This window comes from Rana temporaria, chromosome 9 (genome assembly GCF_905171775.1).
Source record: "Rana temporaria chromosome 9, aRanTem1.1, whole genome shotgun sequence".
NCBI lineage: Eukaryota > Metazoa > Chordata > Amphibia > Anura > Ranidae > Rana > Rana temporaria.
Genome location: NC_053497.1, coordinates 145,418,867 through 145,444,517, shown reverse-complemented (window position 1 = coordinate 145,444,517; position 25,651 = coordinate 145,418,867). Strand labels below are relative to the sequence as shown.

General features: G+C 42.2%; 1 protein-coding gene across 1 annotated transcript in view; it reads right to left on the bottom strand.

Annotated features, from left to right (window-relative positions):
- ENG (endoglin) overlaps window positions 1-25,651 on the bottom strand; it is a 93,902-nt gene that overhangs the window by 55,641 nt on the left and 12,610 nt on the right. Inside the window, exon 2 of the mRNA XM_040324756.1 lies at window positions 1,616-1,770. Within this exon, the coding sequence (XP_040180690.1) occupies window positions 1,616-1,770 (155 nt within the window). The remainder of the gene's footprint in view (window positions 1-1,615; window positions 1,771-25,651) is intronic.

The window sequence follows — 25,651 nt, the reverse complement described above, 5'->3', positions numbered from 1 at the left end:
CAGGGGGAATCTGTTCAGCACAGGGTGATTAGGGTGTGCCTGGGCACACTTGGCACACCCTGTGCGCACACCTATGGCCAGCAAGTTCCTTGATGGATTCTGTCTAGGAAAACGGTCGTGTGTACAAGGCCTTACATTGCAGTTTCTAGTACTTGGACCTAGCATTATATGTGTGTACAGGGATCCTGGGCTGAGAAGACAGAGGTTCATATTATACATTTATTGCCCTAAGAGGTAGGGATTTGGCCCCCAGGACTGGCCCTAAGACCATGGCTAACACTATCCAATTTACTGAAACCTGAGGCCAGCAACATGCAGTTCAATCAACATTGTACTAACTTGCAAGCCCCCTAAGTGATGGCAATAAATTTGAGAGAAAAAAAACTAAACAATTAAGTCTTAAAGAGTAGTTAAACCCACTAGAAAAAAAGCACCACCTGCAAGACAAAGGCATAATGAGCTAGTATGCATAGCATACTAGCTCATTATGTAATACTCACCTCAGATCGAAGCCCCCACAGCCATCCTCGTTCACCGCTCGGGCAGCCTACATCTCTCCCGGCTATTACTTCTGGCTATTGCGGCTTCGGCGTTGTGATTGGCTGGAGCCGCGATGACGTCACTCGTCATCGCGTGGGAGCCGCCAGTCATGGCACGACCTCCATGCTAAAGTGCGTCTGCGCCGTTGTCTACGGCGCATGTGCCGCAGACATCGGCGCCCGGGATTTTTGTAAATATCTCCTAAACGGTGTAGGTCTAGGAGATATTTCTTGCACTTACAGGTAAGCCTTAATCTAGGCTTACCTGTAGGTTAAAGTGGTTGTAAAGGGCTTACAACCACGTTAAGTATTTGAGAGCACACAGACATAATACTGTATATTACCCTTTTTTTTCTTTTGCTAAAATAAAAACAATTTAGTTGCATTAAGTAGATACCAACATGTAAAACCTAATATGTGCGTGAAATTGTGACAAACTTTTGTACCCAAATAGGCAACAGTTTGGAACTAACTGCATAATGACCCTGGAATTCTTATTCTCATTCTTATTCTCATCATTTGCAAAAATAGTAAATATGTGTGATGGAATCGTTTTCAAATAAAGGCACACCTGAAGCATACATGCTTTTCAAAATAAATTTACTATATACAATTTAAGTTTATTTTTTTAATAAAATATGTGTTTGATAAACTGTTGCACTAATCACTTGACATAAAAAATTGCAACTGCCAACACTGGGGCGGCACGACTTTGAGGGCGACTTGGCAAGGCGTCCTGAAGACGACTTCAGAGGCGACTTGCAAAATGACTTCTGTATAGAAGTCAATGCAAGTCGCCCCGAGTCGCCCCCAAAGTCGTACAAGAACCTTTTTCTAACGGTTCTATTGAATAGAATGGAACGCGACTTGTCAGGCGGCTGAGTCGCCTGACGAGTCACCCCAGTGGGAACCGGCTCTTAGGGTCGCTGTGTTCAAAAACAATGCAATTTTTGGGTTTTATCTTCAGGCCTAAATGTGCATTTAACATGTGTGTAAAAAGCATTTTGCAAAAACAGCTCTGGCAGCAAAAGGGTTAACATTAAAAAACAAAACAAATAGTTTTGAGGAAGACTTACATGTAGATCCCTGGAATGAAGAACATTGAGTATATACACTCCCTGATTTGTAACTTTTGCCTCGCAGCCCTTTAAGACGAGAGGACGCTGGGCAAGTGCGGAGATCTCATTTTTGTCAGCTACGGGTTTCATTTGACACCGTTCAGGAACTGGATCTGGAACAGAAAGAATTGAAATAAGACTCAGTGTTAGAACAAACCAGTGGCAGCCCCCCTAATTCATGTGTCCAGTCCCATAATCTACATGCAGGGCGCCGGACGCATGGATTCCAATGTTTTTTTTTTTATTAGCACATGGTTAGAGCCTGAGACTCTAATTGACTTAAAAAAAGAGTGGGCTTGGGGCGCAGAGCACTGTGCCTTGATCCCACCCAGTTGTGGCACAATAGCAAAATAATATTCGCTATTGACTTCCTTATTCTCCTCCCGGCAAATCAGGAAGTGGGTCCTGAGACCCATCACCCTATTGGTCGAGAGGAGAAGCGATCCTGTTGGCTGCCGAGGAGGAGGGAGGAAGGAGACGAAGAGGAAACCACCGCCCAGAGGAAGCGCTGCCCATGACCAAGATGGGGTAAATGCGGGGCTGGTGACCGACTGACCGGGGGGCAACAAACCATTAGTTACCATGGGTCCTGAGTCTCAAGGAGAGTTACACGCTTTGATGGCTTGTTGATGTATTCTTTCGTCCCTGGAAAAGTCTTAGATATTCAATATTCCCTGCCTAACACTTCAGGAACATGCAATATTAACCAGTTCAGCTCTCAGGCCCCATACACACGACCGAGTTTCTCGGCAGAATTCAGCCAGAAACTCGGTCGGAGCTGGATTCTGCCTAGAAACTCGGTCGTGTGTACACTTTTCAGCGAGGAAACCGACGAGGAACTCGTCGGGCCGAAAAGAGAACATGTTCTCTATTTCCTCGTTGTTCGGCACGTCGAGTTCCTCGGACGTGTGTACGGGGCCTCACACCTCTATGGACCCTATCCCTTATGGACTAGAATAATTTTTATATTTTCAATATGGGCCCATTGATTTGACAACAATGTTGTCATTGCTTAAGATGACAAAGTAACACAAATAAAAAAAAATTGGGGGGGGGGGGGGGGGTGCACAAGGCTTTTTTGGTGATATTATCTTGGTAAACTTTTTTATTTGCTATGCAATCTATAGACAAAATGTGTAACAAAGCCAAAACAATTTCACTTTGACTAGTGTTAAGTGTTTTAGTGTTAGTAATTAGTGTAATGCCCTGTACACACAATCGGATATCTGATGGAATCTAAACCGATGGATTTTTTCATCAGATATCCGATGAAGCTGACTTTCATCAGTCTTGCTTACACACCATCAGTTAAAAAAACGATCGTGTCAGAACGCGGTGACGTAAAACACTACGACGTGCAGAGAAAAATGAAGTTCAATGCTTCCGAGCATGCGTCGACTTGATTCTGAGCATGTGTGGATTTTTAACCGATGGACGTGCCCACAGACGATCGTTTTCTTCTATCGTTTTTTTAACCATCAGATAATTTTAAAACAAGTCCTACGTTTTTTCACCGATAGATAAAAAACCGATGGGGTCCACACACGATCGGTTCGTCTGATGAAAACCATCAGACCGTTTTCATCAGACGAACCGATCGTGTGTGCGCGGCATGACTGTGGACACTTCTTTCTATAGCTTGAAATTACACTAAAATTATGATTCTGGTACAAAGCATGGCAAAGTTATTGTATTTACAAATGATATACAGGTTTTACTTTTAGTCTTTATTTATTTTTTTAATACTACACAAAAAGTTAATAAGCAAAATAACGGAAAATGGTTACAAAATAGAAATAAATACAGTGGAAAAATAACAGCTAAAGGGGAAAGGTAAGAAAGGAGATAAATAACGAATGGTTAACCAGCATCCATTTCGCATAAGTGTGAACGCGGGAAAAAGTCTTAGGGCCAGATCCACAAAAGAATTACACCAGCGTATCTATTGATACGCCGCGTAATTTCAAAGTTCCCGCGTCGTATCTTTGTTTTGTATCCACAAAACAAGATACTACGGCATCTGGGATCGATCCGACAGACGTACGTCTTAGTACGCCATCGGATCTTAGGTGCATTTTTCCGGCGGCCGCTAGGTGGCGTTTCTGTCGAATTCCGCGTCAAGTATGCAAATTAGCTAGTTACAGTGATCCACGAACGTACGTCCAGCCGGCGCATTTTTTTACCTCATTTGCGTTCGGCTTTTTCCGGTGTATAGTTACCCCTGCTATATGGTGGCATACTCAATGTTAAGTATGGCCGTCGTTCCCGCCTCGCATTTTGAATTTTTTACGTTGTTTGCGTACGTCGTTCGCGAATAGGGATTTTTAGTTAGAATGACGTCACTGTCGTAAGCATTGGATTGTTCCGGTTTAATTTCGAGCATGCGCACTGGGATACCCCCACGGACACCGCATGCGCCGTTAAAAAAAAACGTTGTTTACGTCAGGTCACGACGTATTTACATAAAACACACCCCCATCACATCCATTTGAATTCAGCGCCCTTATGCCGCCAAAGATACACTACGCCGCCGTAACTTACGGCGCAAATTCGTTGAGGATTCAGAAAAAAAAGTAAGTTACGGCGGCGTAGTGTATCTTGGATACGCTACACCTGGCGGTAATATGCACCGCTGTACGTGGATCTGCCCCATAGTTTTTATTTATTTTTTATTTCAATTTTTTTAATATAGGTAAATCACAGTTCACCCCCTGACAATACAAGCAAATACAATATACAGCGCTTAGACACTGCCCTGATGGGTCAGTATTTGGCGCATTATAAATCTATTAAATCAATCAATCAATCAATCAATGATGTTGCTACAATATGTTTCTGATTGAAACTTCTAACTAGTGCTGAGAATTTTTTTCTGAAATAATTTTTTCATGTTCTACATTTGAATTTTTTTTTAAAGAGATTTTTGCAACAAACCATTACAAGACTATTATTTTTATATGTGTCTAACAATACATTTTCTAAGCAGAAAGTAATTTTAATGCAATATTGATGTTTGCTAAATCCCTTGTAATGGTTTATTGGTTAAATGGTCGCAAAATATTAAACTTTTTTTCTTTTAACTAATTTAAAAAAGAAAATATGTATGCTCTAGTCTACAAAATAATTAATCAAATTGTGAGAAACGTGGTTAACGAGCGCTTTGCAATACAAGCACTGTATTTTTTTTTAAAAACTCGCAAAACAAGCAGGATTCGGACCCTCCGCGCGGTTACGGCATGGCTGTCGGCCCGGCACACTATGACACGGACATAGAGCCCGGTCATATGTGTGCTAGCTGGAGCGTATAGCTCACGGCCACCCCTGGAGCAACGGGGAATGTCGTGGACGGCCCAGCTCGTAGCTAAAAGGCCGGCACACGCTCGATGGCCGAACTACAAGGGACTACAAGGATCGAGGATACAGCCTGTCACCCAGTCGGCAGTTGATTGTAGATCTCAGGATCCAAAAATGCAGAAAAACAAAAAAGAAAAAGCAAGAAAATTGCAAAAAAATCCCCAGGCCACATGGGCCCATAGAAGCCATGTCATTCTCCTGTGCTAGGCAGAAAAAACTGAGGCTGCAGATGCAGAGAGAAGAGGATGTATGCGGGGGAACCGCCCCCTGGGAGGTACTGTACTGTGTGATGTGTTTTAACACTTAACATGCTGTTTTTCTGCCTGGTCAATCTCCTAGAAGGAGATAATACCCTATGGTCAAGATGCTGCTGTGTCCGTCCATGAACGGAAGAGAAATAAAAAATTAAAGGGACAGTGTTAAAATATAAAATAAAATAAAATAAACAAGAAAAAAATTAAAGCGTCCCTTTACTCTGAGCTCGCGCGCAGAAGTGAACGCATACGTAAGGCGCTTTGGTCAGCTGATCCGGTTACTTCCTGACATGTCAATGGATTTTACAACTTTATCTAGAGAGAGGCTTGGAATGCAAGCCATGGCGCCATTTTGTTCAAACCAGAAAGTGCAATGTCCACATGTAGGAAGCATCACTTATGATCACAGGTTGGTAATTTTACTATTGGGCCTCATAAGATATATAAACGCGGTGACTACAGCAAGCTCATACCCCAGATGATGTCTCTTTAGACAAAACGTGCGCTCTGCAGATGTCATTGCATCAGCCACAAATTTCAATTTCAAGCACATTATCCACTTTCTAAATGTGAGTGTTTCCAATTTTCTTTTAATAAATTTTACCTCTATATGGAATTACACTATGTGGAGTATTTTCTTTTTTGGTCATGCTATTTTGAACACTTGAGAGCATCTGGTCTGACAAGTTGGCTGCTTCTGAAGACCGCTTCTTGGTGACATCTCTTGACAAATTGGATTGACTTACAACATGATCTGGAACCCAGATGTGGAGGTCCCATATATGCCCATTTGAGTCCTCTCACTCCGGTAAGCCTCCTCACTAGCCGACGATGATTCTATTGTCTGTGTCCTCACCTCAACATTGATGTCACATGGAATCCCACTTCTAGTTACACAATTTGTTTTCACTATTTATTTAAAGACTGCTATGTTTATGTTTTAAACATATGATGGCACATGGACTTCAGTTTGGGTTCGAATTTTACATCTCATTTTCATTATTATTAGTTTTTGTGGTCATTGTGTACCTTAGTTTGTATACATATGTATTTCCATGTTTTGAGCGCTGCATCCAATTTCACTTTTTAGGCATACGTAAGTCGTGCCCGCATATTTAAACAGTGTTCAAACCACACATGCGGTATCGCCGGAATCGTTAGAGCGAGAGCAATAATTCTAGCACAAGACCTCCTCTGTAACTTTACACAGGTAACCTGTAAAAAAATGGTCGTTTATGGAGATTTTGAAATTCCATAGGCTGTCACCATTCCACGAGTGTGCGCATTGTTAAAGCATGACATGTTAGATATATATTTACTCAGCGTAAAATCATCTTTCCCATTATACAAACAAATTGGGCTAACTTTACTGTTGTTATTTTAATTCATTAAAGTGTATTTTATTCTCTAGGGTCTCCGTAAAAAAAATAATAATAAAAAAAAAAAAAAATATATATATATATATATATATATATATATACAGTGAGGAAAATAAGTATTTGAACACCCTGCTATTTTGCAAGTTCTCCCACTTGGAAATCATGGAGGGGTCTGAAATTGTCATCGTAGGTGCATGTCCACTGTGAGAGACATAATCCAAAAAAAAAATTCCAGAAATCACAATTTATGATTTTTTAACTATTTATTTGTATGATACAGCTGCAAATAAGTATTTGAACACCTGTCTATCAGCTAGAATTCTGTCCCTCAAAGACCTGTTAGTCTGCCTTTAAAATGTCCACCTCCACTCCATTTATTATCCTAAATTAGATGCACCTGTTTGAGGTCATTAGCTGCATAAAGACACCTGTCCACCCCATACAATCAGTAAGAATCCAACTACTAACATGGCCAAGACCAAAGAGCTGTCCAAAGACACTAGAGACAAAATTGTACACCTCCACAAGGCTGGAAAGGGCTACGGGGAAATTGCCAAGCAGCTTGGTGAAAAAAGGTCCACTGTTGGAGCAATCATTAGAAAATGGAAGAAGCTAAACATGACTGTCAATCTCCCTCGGACTGGGGCTCCATGCAAAATCTCACCTCGTGGGGTCTCAATGATCCTAAGAAAGGTGAGAAATCAGCCCAGGACTACACGGGAGGAGCTGGTCAATGACCTGAAAAGAGCTGGGACCACCGTTTCCAAGGTTACTGTTGGTAATACACTAAGACGTCATGGTTTGAAATCATGCATGGCACGGAAGGTTCCCCTGCTTAAACCAGCACATGTCAAGGCCCGTCTTAAGTTTGCCAATGACCATTTGGATGATCCAGAGGAGTCATGGGAGAAAGTCATGTGGTCAGATGAGACCAAAATAGAACTTTTTGGTCATAATTCCACTAACCGTGTTTGGAGGAAGAAGAATGATGAGTACCATCCCAAGAACACCATCCCTACTGTGAAGCATGGGGGTGGTAGCATCATGCTTTGGGGGTGTTTTTCTGCACATGGGACAGGGCGACTGCACTGTATTAAAGAGAGGATGACCGGGGCCATGTATTGCGAGATTTTGGGCAACAACCTCCTTCCCTCAGTTAGAGCTTTGAAGATGGGTCGAGGCTGGGTCTTCCAACATGACAAGGACCCGAAGCACACAGCCAGGATAACCAAGGAGTGGCTCTGTAAGAAGCATATCAAGGTTCTGGCGTGGCCTAGCCAGTCTCCAGACCTAAACCCAATAGAGAATCTTTGGAGGGAGCTCAAACTCCGTGTTTCTCAGCGACAGCCCAGAAACCTGACTGATCTAGAGAAGATCTGTGTGGAGGAGTGGGCCAAAATCCCTTCTCCAGTGTGTGCAAACCTGGTGAAAAACTACAAGAAAGGTTTGACCTCTGTAATTGCAAACAAAGGCTACTGTACCAAATATTAACATTGATTTTCTCAGGTGTTCAAATACTTATTTGCAGCTGTATCATACAAATAAATAGTTAAAAAAATCATACATTGTGATTTCTGGATTTTTTTTTTGATTATGTCTCTCACAGTGGACATGCACCTACGATAACAATTTCAGACCCCTCCATCATTTCCAAGTGGGAGAACTTGCAAAATAGCAGGGTGTTCAAATACTTATTTTCCTCACTGTATATAAATATTTGGGGGTTCTAAGTAATTTTCTAGTAAAAAATACAGATTCTTACTTGTAAACAACAAATGTCAGAAAAAGGCCTGGTCTTAACGTGGCATCCTAGCAGGAGCAGGCACCGCCGCTTCCTTAACAACCAGTGACATCACTGGCCCCATACACTTACATGGCTGGGAATGCCTGGAAAAGGTCACCAGAACTCCTCATTGGGAGATTTCCCCTCTATTACTTTCTGGGGACAACCCAAAATTTGGGATTTTCTTTTAGTTTCACTTTCATTGGTAATGGTGAACAGGACAAACAAAGAGGGTGAATCTCCTTAACCTGTTCCCGTCCATGCTATAGCCGAATGATGGCTACAGCGCGGACCTACATTGCCAGGAGGCCATCAATGACAGCCAATGACAGCTAAACACGTGATGTAAACAGAAGATCGGTAATCTTTTTTTTTTTTTTTCTCTTCACACTAACAGCGTGAGGAGAAAAAATAGGCAATCACTGGCTTCGGTGAAAGGGACATCGGTCCCAAAGAGAAGGGGCACAGCTACCTCAACTGTGCCCACCAGTGCCACCTGTCAATGCCACCTATCAATGCCCACCAGTGCCACCAATCAATACCCACCAGTGGTGCCAATCAGTGCCTTATCAGTGCCACCTAGCAGTGCTGCCTATTACTGCCACCCATCAGTGCCCATCACTGCCACCTATCAGTGCCCTTCAGTGCCACCTATCAGTGTCACCTCTCTGTGCCCACCAGTGCCACCTCATCAGTGCCACCGATCAGTGCCCATCAGTGCCGCCTTATCGGTGCCTATCAGTGCCTATCAGTGCAGCCTCATCAGCGTACATCAATGAAGGAGAAATATTACCTGTTTGCAAAATTTAGTTTTTTTTCCTCAAAATTTTCAGTATTTTTAAAAAAAATTAACAAAAAATCTAAAACCCAGTGGTGATCAAATACCACCAAAAGAACGCTATATTTGTGAGAAAATTTCATTTGGGTACAGTGTTGCATGGTCTGAGCGGGAAGGGGGTTTAAGTGCCTAGTAAGCAAGTGGCTAATGGGGCACAGACAGCAATAAAAAATGGACAGGAGCAAAAAAAAAAGAAGTTTTGCCTTTAGTGATGAAACTTTTCCGCGCAAGGGAATTTAATAAGACACGTTGGCCATTTACTAAAATTAGAAGAGAAGCGGTTTAACGTTAAACTGCGGAGAGGGTTCTTAACTGTTATGCACGACGACTTTTCTCGGCAGGAAAAAAAACAATGTTTTTCCCTACGTGATTCCTCTCCAGCCTGACTTGCATACACACGTTCATGCAAAAAAACGTCCGACCAAAGCGCGGGACTATCAAGGGGAAGTTCCTTTCAAATGGCACCACCCTTTGGGCAGCTTTTGGGCTGCATACTTGATTCTGAGCATGCACGTTTTTTTTTCCCTCTGAAAAGCATACACACAACGGTTTTTCGGGAAACATGACGAGAAAAAAAAAATCTGGTTTCAATTTTTTTGCGGACAGTTTTTTCGGCAAGAAAACTGCTAGGGAGCATACACACGACCGGTTTTCACGACCAATAAAAAAATGGCAGTTTTCTCGTTGTGAAAACCGGTCGTGTGTACAAGGCATGCGAGCGGTAAGGATGTGGAATTCTCTTCCACAAGCAGTGGCTTCAGCAGGGAACATTGATCATTTCAAAAAACTATTAGACAGGCACCTTAACGACCACAACATAATTACTGCTTTGCTTGCTGTTTCTGAGCCTCTAATCTACTAGGATCCCCAGATACTTTTCCAACCTGGATTCACCCAGAGGGTCTCCCCCATATGCATTCATATTTTTAGTCCCCAAATGCGATACTTTACATTTATACAAATATTAAACCTCATTTGCCATGCAGTTGCCCTCCCCTTTATTTTATCAAGGTCTTCCTGTAGTGTTTCTATATTCTGTTGTGAGATTATTGACATGCAAAGTTGCAGCAAAGTCAAATTTCCCCAAATGACTCATTCTTGTCAGGGACAAATGCAATATATATATATATATATATATATAAAAAAAAAACAATCTTCCTTTTTAATAGGTTTACATTTTTTGGCCATTTTTTCCCCCCATTAGAAAGCAATTATTCTTTACACAAACCTCCATGGTTGGACCGGTGCCACTGAGTCATAGACTGTCCCACCATGTCACTCAGCAGCAGGAGGGTCAGTCTTAGGGAGTCGGAGTTCCCCTGTGTGTCACCACGTGCTCTCCAGTCAGACACATAGTAAAAATAGCAGTCTGCCCTCTGGATGTGTGGGCAGCTTCCTGCCTTGAGGGGGTGAGGACGGACACACGGAAGCTCCACGCTGGATTAATAGAATCTTTAATTAATGAGTGGGGCTTACATCCAAGCTCTGCAGTGGGTCATAGACCTGAGCAGTCACCATTGTGCGCAGCTTCCTGCCGGCACAGAAAACAACCCTTATCTATGGAGAACAGACTGACTCTGTGGATGGCCTCTGTAGCAGCAGGATCCCTATACTGAGAATGGAACTAGACCACACTCTGAGTCAGCACACTGTATGGACACAGGCTCTTTTATTACGACAAGGCCTCAAGAAGAGATTTTATGGCTCATAGCGACCCTTTCATGTTTCTACTGCATTACCGGCTGGGACACAGCAGCGCTTCTGACCCTGTTGACACATCACCAAAATACAACCATCATGGACGTCACAACATCAATATCAGAAACACTACGGAGTCTGAACTGTTATGAAGGGAGTGACACCATAGATAGTTAATACCAGGGCTTTTTTTCTCAAACAAAAGGTGCTGGAACTCAACCACAACCCCCCGAAAACCCCTCCCCACACACACCTCACAAACAGTAGGTTGGTCCTAAAGGGGCATTAAATACCAGGATTGCATTATGTACAGAGTGCAGAGTTCAGGAGGGTTGCACACAGAGCTGTCACTTGTAAACACAGAAACCGGACTTCTGTGTTTACAAGTGATTGTGGTGAGCAGGTACCAGAGTTCCACCTGAAAAAAAAGCCCTGGTCAATACATAGTGATTCTGTGACTTGCAAGTTGTTGCTATTGACGCATTTGCTTGTGTGATACGGTATGGGTAAATAAAACTGAGAATCTGATTGGTTGCTACAGGCACTTGTTTTCTCTCCAGATATATCCGTTTATCATTTCTGACTGGGCTGCAGAGAGAATGGAAACTTGCCAAATTTGCTTTGCCGAAAGGGACCCTAATGTAAAGACCGAATCTGATGTGGGGATGGCGGGGGAGCTCTGATGAGGGAGGAGCTGATGTGGGGATGGCGGGGGAACTCTGATGTAGGGGGCGCTTCTATAGTAAGGAGTACTCTGAAAGGGACCCAGATTTAAGGGGGACTCTGAAGGTGGTCCTGATATAAGAGTGTAATCATTCATTTATAAAACTGATTTTTTTTATGGACCCATGAATATTTTGTAAATCTCCAATGTGGATCTGAAAAGTTTGGAGACCTCTGGTGTAAATCATAACAAATTAGATATACAGACAAATAATGGTGCGCTTATTCAATATTAACGCTGTTAAATTTCAATAAAACTTCAAACTAAATAAATTATGCAAATCGATATTAAAGTGCAAATATTTAAATGAATAACACGTGAATACATTAAAAAAAGTGCATTATGAAAGTCCATAAATATGCAAAACAATCCAAAAAAAATCCAAAAATTGATGGTTCAAAAAGTGAGCAAAAAATTCCTCTCACTAAAAAATAATGTTCTAAAACGTGCTTGAATTGAAAACGTAGTCACGACCTTTAAGCGAATTGGCCGCTCACCTCAAAGTAAGACCCATCCGGGTATAATCAAACGTTGTTTTTAACATAGGAAGATCCTTTGTAATCAGGAACGCCAGCTCCAATAGCACACATGCTCTCTTTAGTCAGAACGATTCCTCCAAAGGTACTCAAAATATATAGGGAGGGTTCACTGCGCAATATAATTTAAAACAATTTATTGTTTAAAAACATATGAATTTTGCACTCACACTTTCCAGATCTCTTTAAACTAGCAAAATTCCTGGATGTGAGCTCTTCGCCTCCTCACCGCAATCCCCGATGTACGAGACACCTGAGATGATGTCATCAGCTCCATCCAATGCGTTGCGTCACATGTCACGTGACTTCTTCAAAGGGATCAAATTAGATGTAACTTGTGGAAGCCTACAGTGTCATGAGACCTGTATTCTGAGTGGCTGCTATGTTAAGAATTATTTGTTGACTGCATTTTTGCTAAAATAACAAATGGTTAAAACTGCTGTCAGTTTTTTTTGTAATCTCTTAAGTAAATTTCCCTTTACTTTCTGTAGACTCAACAGGAAGTGAGAGGATGTCTCTGCAAGGTGAGGGTTACCCTCTCTTAGATAGCTGTCGGGGGAATAAGTGTTCCCTGAACTCACTAATACAAGCACTTCCTATCTGCAGATTGACAAAACTAAGCTCTTCAATTTGGCCAATGTGCTATTCATTTAGTAACAAATTGAATTTCGGGCAAATTTTTCATCTTTTGGACATTCGGATGCATCCGAATAAAAAAATAACGAATTTCAACTAATACGAAAGAAATTATAGCGAAAATAACAATTAAATTTGACATGATTTGTTATTTGTTAAAGGTCTAATGAAACAAAGAGTCAACTGAGAGTAAACTTTACAGTCCAATCAGCTGATTCATTTTGTGCTGGAGGTTGGATTACTGGCAAAGTGCATTCCTGAGAACTGAGTGAGAAGAGAGTTGTATTTTATTTGAGCAGAGGAGAAGACATATTGTCATAGTGTGTGTTAATGGATTCAATAAACAAACAACTTTACTAACCACAAACCGTTATTACGAAAATATATACATACATAAATATTGAATTATCCTATAACAAATCAATTCGTTATAACGAATATCGATACTCTACAGAAATAACAAATTATCCGAAAACAAATTAACGTAACATAACGAATATAACGGAACAAAATTATGTATTTTTACGAATGAAAGCCAAACGAAAAACAAAATTTCCCACTGTGAACAAGTCTACTGCCAATCCAATAGATGTTATAGGTACCTCTACGACCAACTGAAGGAGCACACATAGTAGACTGACTACCCTGCTACTATAGTAAGGCAGCGGCTTAGGCCCCGTACACAGAATTCAGCCAGAAACTCGATCGGAGCCGTATTCTGCCGAGAAACCCGGTCGTGTGTACACTTTTGGCCGAGGAAGCCGACGAGGATCTCGTCGGGCCAAATAGAGAACATGTTCTCTATTTCCTCGTTGTTCAATGGGAAATTTCGGCTCGCCGAGATCCTCGGCGGCTTCACAAGGAACTCGACGAGCAAAACGATGTGTTTTGCCCGTCGAGTTTCTCGGACGTGTGTACGGGGCCTCAGTGTTGCCAGCCTAAAGTAGGAAGTGTTGATACTGGAAGATAAAAAATTTGCAACAAAATTCTTAGGGAACCTACTGTATATACAGTGAGACGTGATGCCAAACATACTGACATTTTTTTATTTTGGCTTTACGCTTTAAAGCATTAATCATCGGTTAAAAAACCGATCGTGTCAGAACGTGGTGACGTAAAACACAACGACGTGCTGAAAAAAACGAAGTTCAATGCTTCCAAGCATGCGTCGACCTGATTCTGAGCATGCGTGGATTTTTAACCGATGGACGTGCCTACTAACCGATGGACGTGCCTACTAATGATCGTTTTTTTTCTATCGGTTAGGAATCCATCGGTTAAATTTAAAACAAGTTGGCTTTTTTTTAACCGATAGATAAATAACCGATGGCGCCCACACACGATCGGTTTGGACCGATGAAAATGGTCTATCAGACTGCTCTCATCGGTTTAACCGATCGTGTGTACGCGGCCTTAGTCTAATAGTGGTCACAGGAATGGGAATCTTGCACGATACCCCTGATCCAATAGTGGTCACAATAATGGGAATCTTGCAGGATACCCCTGATCCAATAGTGGTCACAATAATGGGAATCTTGTGTGATACCCATACTCTAATAGCACATGGCCCTTTTTTGTCAACACCAAGAAGATATTCTGAGCACTTTGATTTTTCATTGTTTGCAATGTATTTTATTCATGGAAAGGTGGCACAGAACACTTAAGTCCTGTACAAACGATCTGTTTGTCTGTTAAAAACAGACCGATGGACTGTTTTTATCGGACAAACCGATCATGTATGGGCCCCATCTGTCTTTTTTCCATCGGTGTAAAAAAATAGAACATGTTTTACATTTTTCCTATGGATAAAAAAACTATAGAAAATGATCGTCTGTGTGGAAGTCCATCAGAGAAAAATCCATGCATGCTCAGAATCAAGTCAACGCATGCTCGGAAGCATTGAACTTCATTTTTCTCAGCCTGTCGTAGTGTTTTACTTCACCGCGTTTTGGCACGGTCAGATTTTTGACTGATGGTGTGTAGGCAAGACTGATGAAAGTCAGCTTCATCGGTTATCCGACGAAAAAATCCATCGGATTAGATTTCATCACATATGCGATCGTGTGTACGCGGCTTTAGTCACTTTGTTGTTTTTTCATTAGTAGTGGGCTTCTAAGCTATTTAAATTTGCAATGTGTGGATTTTTTTTTTTTAACTGTAAGACTATATATTATTACTTTAAAGGTACCCTTTATAGGGTTGTGATCTTTGTGTATGTGGTTCCCCAGCCTGTAAAGTGGCTGGTACTGGGCAGTCAGGTGGTAAATACAGCTTCCTCGAGATCCTGTAACTTTTCCCTGCGTCACATAGAGGCCAGCTGGCACCACATTATGTCATTATCAGATAAAGTCTCGCTGGCGGGTGCCGGGAGAGAGGCGCTCGGTGGATCAGATAGGGAGGAAAATGTAAAAGGGAAGTTCTTTGGAAGCAAAAATAAATATAGTCTCCCCTCCCCCTGTTATGTACAGGATTCAGCGTCACGACGCGTCTCAGTGTCTCCCTAGAGCCAGGCGGCAAAACAACACCAAGAATGGCAATAGCAGCTAGGTTCAGTCAGAGACAATATCAGTACATGGGCAAAGTAAGCTAGGATGGCATAGGGTGCCAGATATTCCCATGAACATAATGAAGCAAAGAACCATGTACCCAAAGCAATAACTTGCAGCAACCAGCCCCTAATTGCATGAAACAGGGATGGTGGGAGCCCTTTATAAACCACAGCAGCTGTGCAGAGATCTCACCAATAGTCTCTGAGAGAAACTAAAGTAACTTTCCAGCACCTACAAAAAAAATTAAATATTAGTTTTGGGTGGACTGACAGTACTCACTCACTATATTGTATCTATGTAAAAGCAGCACCGTCACCCTAGGACAGGTCTACAGAAATGTTGCCTTCTCCTCTTTTCAGCAACATAGAATGTAGGAGTTTTGTAGCCCTTAGAGATAACTAGGGACAATGGGCCAGATTCACGTACCTGCGGCGCAGCGTAACGTAACCCGTTTACGTTACACCGCCGCAAGTTTTCAGTCTAAGTGCCCGATCCACAAAGCACTTACCTGGAAACTTGCGGCGGTGTATCGTAAACAAGTCCGGCGCAAGGCGGCCCAATTCAAATGGGGCGGGCACCATTTAAATTAGGCGCGCTCCAGTGCCGGACGTACTGCGCATGCTCCGGTCGCAAGTTTCCCGACGTGCTTTGCGCGAAATTACGACGCGCCGACGTGTTGAGAATCGCGACGTGCGTAACGTACCTACGTCGGGAAAACAAAAAAAATCAAAAGCGACGCGGGAAAGACGGGCATACTTTAACATGGTGGAGTCATTTTACACCATGTTAATAGCAGCCCTATCTTTGCGACGGGAATCTAAAACTTGCAACGACGTAACGACGGGAAAAACCTTTGTGGATCGCCGTAACTGCTAATTTGCATACCCGACACTGGTTTACGACGCAACCTCCCCCCAGCGGAGGCCGCGGTACTGCATCCTAAGATTCGACAGTGTAAAACAATTACACCTGTCGGATCTAAGGGCTATCTATGCGTAACTGATTCTACGAATCAGTCACATAGATACTCTGAGAGATACGACGGAGTATCTGAGATACTCCGTCGTATCTCCTTTGTGAATCTGGCCCACTGTAACTAATAAAACTGTAGGCACAAAAAGCAAACAGCTGACAAGATTTTTGGGAGAATCAACCAAGGGCCTGCTGCCAATGAGAAGTGAGAGTCAGCACTTGGTAGGGGTTGGCACCAATGCTGGAGTGTATATACCAGACACTACATCCTTATTAAATCTCAGTAACGCTGTCTAGTGTACACAGCGCAGTGTTACTAAGCTGGTTACTAGGATGCTGGTGGCTGGGTCACAGCATTATTGGTTGCTGTGCCAGCACCCTAGCAACCAAAGAGATCCAAAATCGGGGTGGCATTAGGGTTGCACAATTGGCTGCCTCAGGCAGCAATTAACCATAGGCATGCTGGATCAACAAGTATTTTTTGAACTTAAATACTGTAGATATAATAAAAAAAATTCAATGGTAGATTTAAGAGTACTAAACTTGCATTCTTTGTATTAATAATGCACATTGATCACTGGGTCTAACTTTGAAAATGTGTCCTTCCCTGTAGCTGTGGCTGCTGTTTTTTTAGTATTTCAGCTCTTCGCAACAACCAACAGGGGGTTATAATACATCAGAAATACTGCCGATTGCAAATGTGAACAAAAACTTCTCTAGGCACCTGTTAGACATGCATGTTTAAGGTATGAACCTCTCCACTTGATGGTGTACAATAGATTTTAGCTATGCAGTCTTATGATTACATTCTATCAGACCTGCTTCTAGAACCCTAATCAAGTACAGCAGAGCTAAAATCTACACCATTGGTCAGCAGAAAGGAACATGCTGCTCTACAGGAATACCACGGTTGTGTTCTTTCACTCAGGCTCATCAATTGTCATCATTTACACTCTCTGCTCTCAGTGCATCTGAATGGTTGGCTACAAAGTGAGTTATTTTGAGAACAGAATAATCGTAGGCAGAGGACTAAAGGAATTGTAAATCTCTGGAAACAATTCTTGGGTATGTATGGGGACTAAATGTACACAGATTCTTTTAAGAAACATGATGAAACAATTGAGAATTGAACCTTGAAGCATATATGTAATTTTTGTTTTTGTAACTTTAGTCACGCTTTCACAAGCCACAAGGGAGGGGCCAAATAAAAGGTCATTGCTAGGGTTTTCTTACCCTTTATTATCACACATTACAACAACAAGGGAGTGTGAATTTGCAATTTGCATTTTTTGCATACACGTTTTTGGCGCATTTCTGCAATTTTTTTTTATATGTTTTGCATTTTTATGCTTTTTTTTTTTGACCAATATGTTGGATTACAAAACAAAAATGCACTACATGCTTTTCTGCACCTTCTCTACATCTATTAAAGGGGTTGTAAAGCCTTGTGTTTTTGCATCCTATGCATTAAGGTATAAAAACACCTTGCACTGTCCGGCGCCCCCGACCCCCCCGTTTTACTTATCTGAGCCCTGAACTTCCGTGGGCGTGATCCCGTGTCGTTCTCCCACGGCTTCTCGGCTCTTCATTGGATAGATTGATAGCAGCGCAGCCATTGGCTCCCGCTGTTGTCAATCAAATCCAATGACACGGCCGCCGGGGGCGGGGCTGAGTCATACACTCGGCAGGTATGTACGCCGAGTGTATGACACGGGAGCGTGCCCGCAAGGTAACCCCCTCGGGAGAGAGCTTCCCAGAGGGGGATATCTATTGTGGGGAGGAGCCGCCGTGGGACCCTAGAAGAGGACAATCTGGGCCACTCTGTGCAAAACGAACTGCACAGTGGAGGTAAGTATGACATGTTTGTTATTTTTATTTTTTTAAACGTGAACCTTTAGTACCACTTTAAACCAAAAATGCACCGTTTTGCTTCGTAAAAAGTCCCTGACCGTTTCCAAAAACGCAATGGCTGAAAAAAGCATAGATGTGAGCGTGTCCTATAGGAAACCATGTTGAATGGACTGTGGTGCGTTTCTGCAAAAAAGCAATAAAAAACGCATAGATGTGAAACAAGACTGATGCTTGATACAACACACAAGCAGAATTTCCGACAGAAAAAGTCAGACGGAAGCTTTTCATCGGATATTCTGTCCGTGTGTTTGCCCCATCTGACTTTTTCCGTTAAAAATTCCGACGGAATTAGAGAACATGTTCTCAATTTTTCAGATGAAAAAAATTTCTATCGGAATTTCCGTTCGTCTGGATGCAATTCCGACGGACTAAAAACCACGCATGCTCAGAATCAAGTCAACGCATTTTTCTCAGCTTGTCTTAGTGTTGTACGTCACCGCGTTCTTGACGTTCGGAATTTGGTGTGACCGTGTATATGCAAGACAGCTTGAGCGGAAAGACCGTCGGGCATAAGATCATTTCACCTGTGTCTGCCATGTCTTCATAGGAGTTGCAGATCACACATGACAAGTCTTTGTCCTTTTCTATGGACTAGTCCTACAATAACCTCCCTGAAAAACGTAGTTAAAGCTTCGGTGGCTGTAGAAGGTTTAACCAAGCCGTTATGCGAGACTCAGGAACTTAGGCCGGTTCCTGTAGATCTAACTCCCAATCCCCAGAGCTGAGCAAGAAACAGGATAGAAGAGCACTTCAACCCTGAGTTAATGTTAACAGGATGGAGCCAGGCAGACGGATGGACGCGGGGCTTGGAACAAGCTGCTTGTCTCCACTGAATTCTTCTGAACAGCAGGGTACAAAGTTTGACCAACCAGGATAAAAGCTCAACTCCAGCAAACTTTTTATTTTTTATTTCCAGACAGACTTGCAAAGGGATACAACTGTCATATTTTAAATCCTTTCTCTGTCCCTTTTTTTTGTCAGACATGAATGCTGTCTGTGTCTCCATAAAGGATATTTTTTCTTCACTTCCTGTTCTGTGAGAGACACATCACCCTGGTAGAAAGTGAGGGCATATCTCCTTCATCTCTTGATAGTATCCTTATAGGGACACAGAAGGCAAAAAAAAAAAAATAAGAGTTCAAAATATTTCTTATGCTGCGTACACACGATCGGAGTATCCGATGGTCTAAAGTCCGATGGATTTTTTCATCGGAATTCCGTTCAAGCTTTCTTGCATACACACTGTCAGACTAAATTCTGACCGTCCAAAACGCGGTGACGTAAAACACTACGACGTGCTGAGAAAAATGAAGTTCAATGCTTCCGAGCATGCGTCAACTTGATTCTGAGCATGCATTGATTTTTCTCCGACAGAATTCCACACAATCGGAATTTCTCATCTGATTTTTTTCCATCGGAAGAATTTAAAACATGTTCCATTTTTTTACTCAGATGGAAAAAAGTCAGATAGGACCCACACACGATCGGAATTTCTGATGAAACAAGTCCATCTGACTTGTTTCATCGGAAAATCCGATCATGTGTACGCGGCACTACTCTATCTAAAACAATAAAACAAAAAAAACATTTTGTCTGACATTATAGTTGTAACAGTAAAAACTAAAACACTTCTATGCTTTACTGAACATATTCACTGGCCCCCTCAATCCCCCTCTCAATTCATTTTTCTCTATTTTATCACAAAATGTAAAGTTGCAAAGTTTTATTAATATTTTACAATGGTTATTAGAGGTACAGAAAAACCTTGGTTTGAGAGCGTTTTGCAAGACAAGCAACATTTTTTAATAAGTTTTGATTTGATATACAAGTAATGTCTTGATATACAAGTAGCATCACGTCACAACTGAGTATAAAAGAGAAGAGAGGCACCTCTAAGTGTAGCAATATGGTTACATTTAACCACTTAAGCCCCGGACCAATATGCTGCTAAATGCCCAAAGGCGTTTTTACAATTCGGCACTGCGTCGCTTTAACAGACAATGCGCGCTCGTGCGACGTGGCTCCCAAACAAAATTGCCGTCCTTTTTTCCCCACAAATAGAGATTTCTTTTGGTGGTATTTTATTTTTTGCGCTATAAACAAAAATAGAGCGACAATTTTGAAAAAAATGCAATATTTTTTACTTTTTGCTGTAATAAATATCCCCCAAAAACATATATAAAACATTTTTTTTCCTCCGTTTAGGCCGATACGTATTCTTCTACCTATTTTTGGCAAAAAAAAATCGCAATAAGCGTTTATCGGTTGGTTTGCGCAAAATTTATAGCGTTTACAAAATAGGGGAGAGTTTTATTGCATTTTTATTATTTATTTTTTTTACTACTATTGGCGGCGATCAGCGATTTTTTTCGTGACTGTGACATTATGGCGGACACTTTGGACAATTTTGACACATTTTTGGGACAATTGTCATTTTCACAGCAAAAAATGCATTTAAAGTGCATTGTTTATTGTGAAAATGACAGTTGCAGTTTGGGAGTTCACCACAGGGGGCGCTGTAGGAGTTAGGGTTCACCTAGTGTGTGTTTACAACTGTAGGGGGGTGTGGCTGTAGGACTGACGTCATCGATTGAGTCTCCCTATAAAAGGGATGAGTCGATCGATGCAGCCGCCACAGTGAAGCACGTTCTTCAGCTCCGGGGAGCGATCGCGACGGAGCGGGCTATAAACCTATAGCCGCGCCGTCGTCCCGGATCGCTCCCCGCGGGAATCCGACCGCCGCATGTAGCGGGGGGGGTCCCAATCGGACCCCCGACCCGCGGAAAGGCAAGGACGTACCTGTACGCCCATTTGCCTGTACGTGCCATTCTGTGGACGTACATATACATGCGGCGGTCGGGAAGTGGTTAATGAAGGTACAACATTTAGCAACATATTGCTACACTTAGAGGTGCCTCTCTTCTCTTTTATACTCTGTAGCTCCTGCTTGATTTTGCTTCTAATCCCCTTGTGGAGGTTTCCATTTCTGGATGGACATTTTATGGTTGCACAACCTGGTCACATTGCTATAATCTTTTTATATGGACTATAAACTGAGGGTGCTATGAATAAATGGTTTACAACCGCTTTAAGAAGCTCTGCGTTCCCTTCAGTGCCTAGTGGTTTTATGACACTGAACCCCAGATCCCAACAGGGCAAAGGGGTTGACCGGAGGAACTACTTAGCACTATGAGCAGAGGGCAGCGACACTCCCAGAAGTGTCAGTTTCTGCAAAGGTAATTCTTCATCAGAGAGGCATTTGGCATTGACAGAAGGAAAATTAAGCATTTACACAATTTCTTCTTACATGGTAGAAATTTAAATTTTAACAATTTAGATGCTGTAAGGTCAAACAAGGGACTCTGCTGCTAGTGATCCTACTGCTTGCTATTGGTTGCAATCCCAAGGGGAAGGATTTTAAAGAGGCTGCCTGAATGTCCCTATGGAATGTCTCTTGCTGGCTGAGGCAACGAGATGTCACCATCTTAGCTAGCGATCAAGGTTTATGCAATGTTCTGGGGAGCAATTCCATAGGGACATGCTGGCTCTTAGCGATTCTGCCCCTGGCATTTTGTTTCTAGCAAAGGACTGTAGCAATTACAGGAGTTAAAAAAGTCTGTGAAATAGATACTAAGGGGTTAATTTACTAAAAAAATAAAATAATAATAATAATGGGCTTTTCACTTTGCTAGGGAATTTTCCTTTACCTTAGTGAATAAAGAACATTCATTAGGCTAAGTAAAAATCCTCTTGAAAAGTGAGCAGCCTATTTGCCTTTAGTAAATCAACCCCATCGTAGCCTCATAGCATAAAAAGGCCAAGTGGCCCATTGAGTCTGTTGGTGGATAGACCTATGTTTATAGCAAGCAAGCCAGTGGGCGATTTAACCTACCATGGACTTAACAGAAATATCATTTTTACTGTTTCCGATTTAACCTGTAAAAATCAAACGCTTTCCCTTTTGCCTCCCAAACTTTGCTGTTAGTAAAGCCATTCTTCACATTAAAGGACCAATAGGGAGCCATGAAAGGTGGCACCGAGGGAAGAGCACACCTTTAGGCTCCATGCACACTGGGCTTAAAAAAAGTCTGGGTCAGATTCACAGCAGAAATCCGCCGGCGTATCTACTGATACGCCGGCGTATTTTCAAATTTGCCGTGTCGTATCTTGATTTGAAATCCTCAAACCAAGATACAACGGCTTTTGGCATAGATCCGACAGGAGTACGGCTTCGTACGCCTTCGGATCGTAGGTGTAATTCTCCGGTGCCCGCTGGGTGGAGTTTGTGTCGTTTTCCAGCGTCGGGTATGCAAATTAGCTGTTTACGGCGATCCACGAAGGTACGCGCGTTCGTCGCATTCTCTTACGTCGTTGCTAGTCGGTTTTTCCCGTCGCAATCTTAAGCCTGCTATTTCATGGCTTAGATTTAGACCAGCCATGTTAAAGTATGGCCGTTGTTCCCGCGTCGAATTTCAAATTTTAGTTTTTTGCGTAAGACGTCCGGGAATACGAAAGTACGTTACGCACGTCGTCGTTCAAAAAACACGTTGGGGCGCCGTAATTTCGCGCAAAGCACGGCGGGAGATTTTCACACGGAGCATGCGCAGAACGTTCAGCGCGGGAGCGTGCCTAATTTAAATGGTACACGCCCCATTTGAATTAGGCGGGCTTGCGCCGGGCGGCTTTATGTTACACCGCCGTAAGTTTACACGCAAGTGCTTGGTGAATCAGGCACTTGCGCTGAAAAGTTTCGGCGGTGTAGCGTAAATGAGTTACGTTACGCCGCAGCGCAGGTAAATGAATCTGGCCCTCTGTTCTCTTGGGAGGAAAAAAATGCTCATATAGAGGATTTTTTGTACAAAGTCTAGATGAGTTTAGGAGAGTTTTATGTTTTTTCTGCCGATGAGCTCCAATCAGAAACGCAAATCAGAAGTTTTTTTTGTTTCCTGCATCTAAACGTCGAACTCAAAATATGCCTGTAAACATCCTAATGTACATGGACACATAGGATAACATTGAGCCGCTCCTACAGGCAGAACTCAAAACTCCTGTTGAAGCAACGTTTTTTAAGCCCAGTGTGCATGAAGCCTTATGCCTCGTACACACGATCGGAATTTCCGATGAAAAAAGTCAGATGGACTTTTTCCATCGAAAATTCTGACCGTGTGTATGCCCATCTGAGTTTTTCCATCGGAAATTCCGAGGAATTCAATCTGAGTTTACATAGAGAACATGTTCTTATTTCCTCCGATGGAATTCTGTCGGAATTCTGATGTGAGTTTGGTCGGGCAAAAGCCGGATCGTGTGTACGAGGCAGTAAAAGTTGAACCCAGTATACAATTGAATCTGCCTGTATCTCTGCATGGGGCCCAGACACACATACACGACTGTTTCTATTCATTAGATTCTGATCATTCTACAGGAATGTATTTCTTATTTCATTGTCTCTGAGGATCCTTAAGTATTGTTGGCCTCTCCTCCCCAGCATCTGCTCCAAAGCTCTGAGTAAACACATTGACATTATTTGACAAATTACAAGTGAATTAAACAAAGCTGGTTCAGGCTCCGCTATGTCGCCACCTCCTCCATATCCTCTCCTCGTTGTTATTTATCAGTCGCTCAGCTACGGCACACAAAACAGTCTAGGACATGTCAAGTGATCTTACATCTACATTTCATAATGCAGCTGGACTTGGTTTGTACCACAATACGTTCAATCAGCTTATTCCCTATTGATAATATGATTATCTGCCAACATTGAGGGTTTTTAATGGAAAACGACTCCACTGGCCATAACAACCAATTTGATTCTGACATAACTGGTCATACAAGGTCTACTGGCAAGCTGCATCCTGAGTTAAAGGGATTTGCCATAATATGATATGGAGACTGCCATTGCTGACCTATCCTCCAGCCAATTTACATGAAATTCTGGCTTCAGTATTTTAAGTTGCTGACCTGAAACAATTTTGCAGATAAGGTCTTCTAACCTTTCTCCAACTTCCCAGAAAACAATGACAATGAAGCCATAGGGTAGCTTACCAGTTGGGCTACCCTACCCTTTATTTATTTCTTGGCAGATTTACTTTAAAGGATCGATACGGAAAGCTTTCTTCACAGTAAGAGCTGTGAAAATGTGGAACAGACTCCCTCCAGAGGTGGTTCTGGCCAGCTCAGCAGATTGCTTTTAAAAAAAAGGCCTGGATTCTTTCCTAAATGTACATAATATAACTGGGTACTAACATTTATAGGTAAAGTTGATACAGGGAAAAAAACAATTGCCTTTTGGGGGAACAGGATGGAATTTTTTCCCCTGCTGTAGCAAATTGGATCATGCTCTGTTGGGGTTTTTGCCTTCCTCTGGATCAACTGTGGGTATAGGATTGTGTATATGGGATTGTATGATTTTTATTTATTTTTTATTATTATTGGTTGAACTAGATGGACTTGTCTTTTTTCAACCATACTCAGGAGAAGTCACAAAGGCAAGCATGGGAGGAGGAGACAAGGAACCTAGAAAGAAGGAGGTCTTGGGAGGAGCGAAGAGAACAATTTGGTTGGTAGTTTTTAGACTGGCTTAGTGATGTAGTCGGGGGCCAAGTTGTGTATGGTTTTGTAAGTTGTTAGTATTTAGAATTTTATTTGTAGGATAAGATATATAAAATATATATATTTGCTGTGTGTATATATATATATATATATATATATATATATATATATATATATTGCCACTGGTTTGTTGGGAACCCAACGGGCCCTCCCAAGCTTAGTTGAGTTGAGTGGCATCTTGATATAGCACTGTCATTTACCCCATAGGATCCCGACACGCTTGGTGGAGTCCCTGGAAAAAAAACAGGGACTAGGAGGAGACAGAAGCAAGTGGTTGCAGCATGAGAGATGGAACAAGAAAGGCTTGTGAAGAGCCAAATCTTCAGTTTCCTGTGAAAGACTAAGCTGGTAGGGTACACGCTTGTACACCCTGGGACACATACCTCACCCTCCTCCAGCCATATGACACTACCCTTGATGATTGCAACACTGTTGCCTAATATAGGAACCTACACACTGGGGACTTATTATCATGTATATTTGTTTGTAATTTAATATGATATTCAACTTTATTTTTTAATATACTTCCTTGGCTTCAAAGTCTGACCATCAATATCTACTTGTAGTTATTGTTCCCCCTTTACTAAGCTGGTAGGGGCCTCCTGGAGCTCAGCAGGGAGGCTATTCCACAGCACGGCACCCTGGTAGGAGAAAGCTTGACCACCACGCCGGGTCTTCTTAGGCCCAGAGATGTGAAGGAGGTCTCTTCTGCTCGATCTAAGTGATATTCCCAGAACTCGTTTGTGGAAGC